The sequence below is a fragment of the Mandrillus leucophaeus genome, unplaced genomic scaffold, assembly GCF_000951045.1.
Source record: "Mandrillus leucophaeus isolate KB7577 unplaced genomic scaffold, Mleu.le_1.0 Scaffold69, whole genome shotgun sequence".
Taxonomy (NCBI): Eukaryota; Metazoa; Chordata; class Mammalia; order Primates; family Cercopithecidae; genus Mandrillus; species Mandrillus leucophaeus.
The window spans coordinates 1,772,198-1,778,218 of record NW_012107474.1 but is presented as its reverse complement, the minus strand read 5'-3'; the positions used below and the strand labels follow the sequence as shown (position 1 = coordinate 1,778,218).

At 51.2% G+C, this 6,021-nt stretch overlaps 1 protein-coding gene across 3 annotated transcripts in view; it reads left to right on the top strand.

The window, feature by feature from the left end:
• AGPAT3 (1-acylglycerol-3-phosphate O-acyltransferase 3) overlaps positions 1–6,021 on the top strand; it is a 106,628-nt gene that overhangs the window by 70,567 nt on the left and 30,040 nt on the right. For all 3 annotated transcript variants that reach the window (XM_012002530.1, XM_012002529.1, XM_012002528.1), the window contains one exon: positions 5,821–5,990. In XM_012002530.1, coding sequence (XP_011857920.1) covers positions 5,821–5,990 — 170 coding nt within the window. The remainder of the gene's footprint in view (positions 1–5,820; positions 5,991–6,021) is intronic.

Sequence of the window (6,021 nt, the reverse complement as noted above, 5' to 3'; positions counted from 1 at the left end):
CCGGCTAGTTTTTTGTATTTTTAGTAGAGACAGGGTTTCACTGTGTTAGCCAGGATGGTCTCGATCTCCTGACCTCATGATCCGCCCGTCTCAGCCTCCCAAAGTTCTGGGATTACAGGCTTGAGCCACCACGCCCGGCCGAAACTGGCTTTTTAATGCATTTCTGGGCTCACAGTAAGGAAAGAAAAACCTCTCAGCTCCACCCTTCCACCAATCCCTTTAGCAAAAAACAGGGTGTGTGTGCGAAAATGGAACGTCAGCACTGCCCTTGAGGAGCCTCACCCTTGGGCAGCTGTAACAGAGGGAGCTGAAGCTAAACCAGGACTCTTGAGCGAGGCCATGAGACGAGCTAGGTTAACACCGTGGGTCTCAGCAGAGGCAAACGAAAGTACACTCTGGGGAAAGTCTCTCATTTAGGCCTGAAGAATCCCACAGATTAAGAAAAATTAAATAGGAGTTCATAATCGAGAATGACAATGTAAACAGCAGATGTAGACCAAAGACCACCCAAAGTACCCCGACTTGAAAAAGAACCAAGTAGAACTGCTATCAATGAAAACTGTTGATATTTTAAAGCAAAAACTTACGGATGGATTTTGTATCAGATTAGACACAGTTAATGAGAGAATGGGTACACCAGACATCAATGTGAAGAAATCATCCATTGACCACAAAGGAGATGAAAAATGTGAAATAGGACTGAAAAGATGTAAGGACAGAATGAGAAGCTTCATAAAATAGGGCTTTGGCCCCCACCCCCAAAGGAGAGAACAGGAGAAGCCGCGTAGGAAGAGAGGATACCTGAGGACCTCCTGAACTGAGGAAGGTACGATTCTGCAGTTACAGGGAGCCCATGTACACCAAGCAGGGCAAATGCACAGAAATCCACACCTAGGCAGGCCCTGGGGCATCACAGACCATCAGAGACAAGGAGGAGCCCGGCATAGTGGCTCACGCCTCTAATCCCAGCACTCTGGGAAGCTGAGGCAGGAGGATCACTTGAGGTCAGGAGTTTGAGATCAGCCTGGCCAACATGGTGAAAACCTGTCTCTACTAAAAATACAAAAATTAGCTGAGCCTGGTGGCACGTGTCTAATCCCGGCTACTTGGGCAGTTGAGGCAGGAGAATCGTTTGAACATGGGTAGTGGAGGTTGCAGTGAGCCAAGATTGCATCACTGCACTCAGCCTGGGTGACAGTGAGACTCTGTCTCAAAAAAAGATGAGGAGGTCCTCAAATCCCCAGAGAGGAAAGCTGGAGAACCACGCTAGATGGTCAGCAGTGAGGCCGACAGCAGATTTCTCATGGCAGGCAGCAGTGGTGGGAGACGGTGGAAGGTCCTCAATGTGCTGGAAAATGGCCAACCTAGCACTCTGTGTCGTTCAAGAGTGCAAATGAAATAAAAAGTGGTGCATTCCAAAAAAATGAGAACTTTTACTGCCCATAGATCTTCACTTAAATATTTTTTAAGGATGTGTTTCAGTAAGAACAAAAATTATAAAAGTAGGGTTTAATTTTCAAGAAAGAATAGTAGCCAAAGAAATTAGGAGGTGGATGAATCTAAACCCTATGTAAACTAAAAACTATGCCTGGCGGGGTGTGGTGGCTCACGCCTCTAATCCCAGTACTTTGGGAGGCTGAGGCAGGTGGATCACCTGAGGTCAGGAGTTCAAGACCAGCCTGGTCAACACGGTGAAACACCATCTCTATTAAAAATATGAAAATTAGCCTGGCATGGTGGGGGGCACCTATGATCCCAGCTACTCGGGAGGCAGAGGCAGGAGAATCACTTGAACCTGGGAGGTGGAGGCTGCAGTGAGCTGAGATTGCACCACTGCACTCCACCTTGGGTGACAGAGCGAGACTCTGTCTCAAAAAAAATAAAATAAATAAATAAATAAATAAATAAACAAACAACGATGCCCAAATTGTGAGGTTGGAGAAAGGCAGGTCTGAAACGGTGGGCAGCATAGCCCAGGTATCAGGACCAGAGTATCCAAGGTGGGGTACTCTGTGTTTGTCAGGAAGCGCATTCAGATTTTTTTTTTTTTTTTTTGAGGTGGAATCTTGATCTGTTGCCCAGGCTGGAATGCAGTGGTGCAATCTCAGCTCACTGCAACCTCCACTTCCCAAGTTCTAGAAATTCTCTTGCCTCAGCCTCCCGAGTAGCTGATATTACAGGTGCCTGCCACCACACTTAGCTAATTTATTTTTATTTTTATTTTTATTAGAGATAGTGTTTCACCATGTTGCCCAGGCTGGTCTCAAACTCCTGACCTCGGGTGATCCACCCGCCTCGGCCTCCCAAAGTGCTGGGATTACAGGCGTGAGCGCCCAGCCCAGGTTCAGATTTTAATGGTAACTTTGTTAAGTATAGGATAGGAATAAAGAGAGATCAAACATAACTTCCAAAGTATTAGAAAAAGATGAAGAAAGAAAAGGCAAATCTCTTTTTTTTAATGCAAGAAAATAGAAACTAGAAAAAAGCATTAAAATAAGGAATATTGAGGTATACATTAAGAAGATCAATATAAAATTCCCAGATATTTGGAATGACCACAAATACACAAGAAAAGCACCTCAGTAAAAACAAAAGTAATCGGCCTCTCCATCTGCTGGGCTTGTGTGGGTGTGTGAATTCCCTCTATGACTCGTTGGATTTGGGATTTTCTTCACTTAGATGTATTTCCATGAATACGTTTGTGGGAGCCCTTCTCCAGTCAGAGCTATGTGGAAGCTTTTTCCAGTTCAGTGGCGTATGGTGAGAGCAGACATCACAGTGGCTTTGTCGCTGTTTGTTTTTGAGACAGAGTCTTGCTCTGTTGCTCAGGCTGGCGTGCAGTGGTGTGATCTTGGCTCCCTGCAACCTCCACCTCCTGGGCTCAAGCAGTCCTCCCACCTCAGCCTCCTGAGTCGCTTAGACCACAGGTGTGCACCACCATGCCCAGCTAATTTTGTACTTTTTGTAGAGACAGGGTTTTGCCATGTTGCCCAGGCTGGTCTCGACCTCCTAGGCTCCTGTGATCCTCCTGCCTCAGCCTGCTGGGCTGCTGGGATTACAGGCATGAGCCACCGCACCAGCCACAGTGTTTTTTAATGACTCTGAACCACTGTTTTATTTTCTTTATTCCTATTCTCGTTCTTAATGCTGGGTACCTTCTTGCTGCCCATTTTGAACTCACTGCCAGTGTGTCTCTGCTGTCATCTGACCTGCCGAGCTATAGGTGCTGGGGCGAAGGGTGCAGGTTTGGAGCCGTTTAAAGAGCCTGGCCCAGGCTCCTCCCTCCCTGCGGACCTCGGTCAGGGCTTCAGTGTCTAAACCTCAACTTTCTCATCTGCAGAGCACAGACAAAACCAGCTGCCTTTGGGCTGTATTATAAAGCCTAAATCAGCATGCGCAGCAGGTGCACAGCAATGCGTGATAAATTGTTAGTATTATTGGGTGAATTTTAGTTTGTTTGTTTGTTTGTTTGTTGTTGTCTGTTTTTTGTTTTTTGGTTTTTTTTTGAGACAGAGTCTCTCTGTTGCCCTGGCTGGAGTGCAGTGGCGCGATCTCAGCTCACTTCAACCTCCATCTTCTGAGGTTGAGGTGATTCTCATGCCCCAGTCCCCCGAGGAGCTGGGATTACAGGTGCCTGCCACCACACCCAGCTCATTTTTGTATTTGTAAGTAGAGATGGGCTTTTGCCATGCTGCCGCAGCTGGTCTTAAATTCCTGGCCTCAAGTGAGCCTCCTGTCTTGGCCTCCCAAAGTGCTGCGATTACAGGTTTGAGCCACTGCACCCAGCCAGAATTTTAGATTTTTTAATATCAGTGGTTGAAAAATAGGCTACGTCTGGCTTACTCATTGTGCTTTAGGGAAGCATATATTTGAGTGAAGGAAGTGATGAAAGGAATTTCATGTCGGGCCCAGGAGCCGCCCACCCTGCAAGACAGTTCACAGATGCCCACTCTGACAGCTGTCTGCAGTTAGCCAGCGTCGGCCGAGGGGTCCTGAGATCTGCTGAAGGCTGCCCTCGCATGCCAACGGCAAGGGAAAAGGGCTACCTGCCCCTGGGCTTGCCACAGGTGACCTTTGGATGGGACCATTGTCCAGACAGCACAGCTTGTCCCTCCAGAACACTCATGGGGCGTGTGCCTGTGTCTGGCTGGCTGTGTGGGCTCTCGTTCAGTTCATTCCTCCTCTCCAGCCCTCACCGGGCTTGACCCTAAAGGCAGAGGTCTCGAGCACTTGCCAGGGGCAAGCCAGTGGTTGGGGTGCCCCTGCCAGGCCAGGCCTGCTGTGGGGCTTGGTTAGCAGGTCTTCTCCCCGCACACAGGACTTCCTCCCGCCCACTGCCTCTGCCCACAGGCGACCTTTGTCTTTTAAAGGAATTGGGGTACCTTGGTGCCCCCACAAACCCTGAGTTCCCTCTCTCCTTTCTGCGTCCTTTCTGCTTGCCTGCGTGTGCACACAGCGTCGTGACCTCTGGGAAGACACTTCCCTGCGCCTGCACACTGTGTGCAGGCGTCTCTGGCCATCCTGGGCTGAGCTGCGTGATCTCGGGGAGCGGCCCCTTGTTCACCCGTACAGGATGTCTTTGGAATTGGTCTCTAGTGTCCTTTATAAATAACTGGTATAAAAGAAGCCCAGGGCGATGGCCTTGCAGACAGCCCACACTTCAGAGCTGGGCTGGTGTCCAGCGCAGGAAACCTGCGGCCGTCCTGAGCTGGAAGCCGCATCCTGGTTCTGTGAGGCCGTCCTTCCCGGACGACTGGCTGGGGGGCACGAGACTCCGGCGGCCGACAACACGCCCACCTGCTTGGCCTCCCTCTTGTCCTTCCCTACACGGCCCTCTGAACGGGACTCATCCCTCTGAGGCCTGCGTGTGACAAAGATGTGTGGTTCTCACCATGGAACTCTTCAGTCCTGCACTTCTCCTGAAGGTGAATGAGGGCGTCCCGGAGTCCCCATCAGGAGACAGACAATGCCGTGTTCCCAGCGTCCCCAGAGTCCCCACAGGCGCGCAGGTCTCCTGCCTGCAAACAGAGTTCCCAGCCACGGGCCCCCCCCCCACGGCACTCCTGGGAAGCCCACGAGGCCGGAGCCAGGGGAAGGGACCGAGGGAGGAGGCTCCAAGACCGCGTGAGTGGGCGGGGGACAAGCACCCAAAGCAGGGACTGGCACCCCTCACATGCCAGCACCCACGGGGTCAGGTGCGCCCTGCTGTCTCTGGGGGCCCTGCAGGCCTCTGGCCGCCTGCCCAGCAGCAAGCCCCGTAGGGCACTCCCAGTCAGCCTTCCTGGGGGTGGGCTAGACCTCACATGACCTTTTTTAAAATATGGAAAACCAGTGTAACCCCAAAGCAAGTTTTAGGAGAAAGTGTAATTCCTATTACTCGATCATCTATAATTCCATTCCACTCAGCGCTTTGCGTTTTCTCCCACTGTCTGTTCTGCGGACATGAGTGGTTGTATTCTGCTTCCTAATCATCTAGCAACATTTTTCATCTTCCTGCACGTCTCGGGGGTGTGGCTGTGCAGTACTCGGCCACACCAAGGCGCACGTGAGCATCGTAATTGGGCGTAAAGATCAGTGTCTCCGTGCAGAGTGGCACTTCTCCCCTTTTCTGCTGCTACCTTCTGTCTGTCTCCTCCCAACAGTTGCTTAGAGAAGGTCGTTGTAATTTCATAAAACATGCTCAATGTAAGTCATCAAAACTCATGTTTAGCAGAGACTTCCGCTCTGGATGAAAATAGCGTAGGTGTCTCCTGCGGGCGCTCCCCGACCATCCCAGGAGGAGGGGTCCCACCGGTGCCGACGCCCTCCCTCTGTCCACAGAGCTGGTCATGCTGCTGGAGTGGTGGTCCTGCACGGAGTGCACGCTGTTCACGGACCAGGCCACGGTGGAGCGCTTCGGGAAGGAGCACGCGGTCATCATCCTCAACCACAACTTCGAGATCGACTTCCTCTGTGGGTGGACCATGTGTGAGCGCTTCGGAGTGCTGGGGGTGAGCGGGGGCCCGGGGAGGGCCGGGGGTG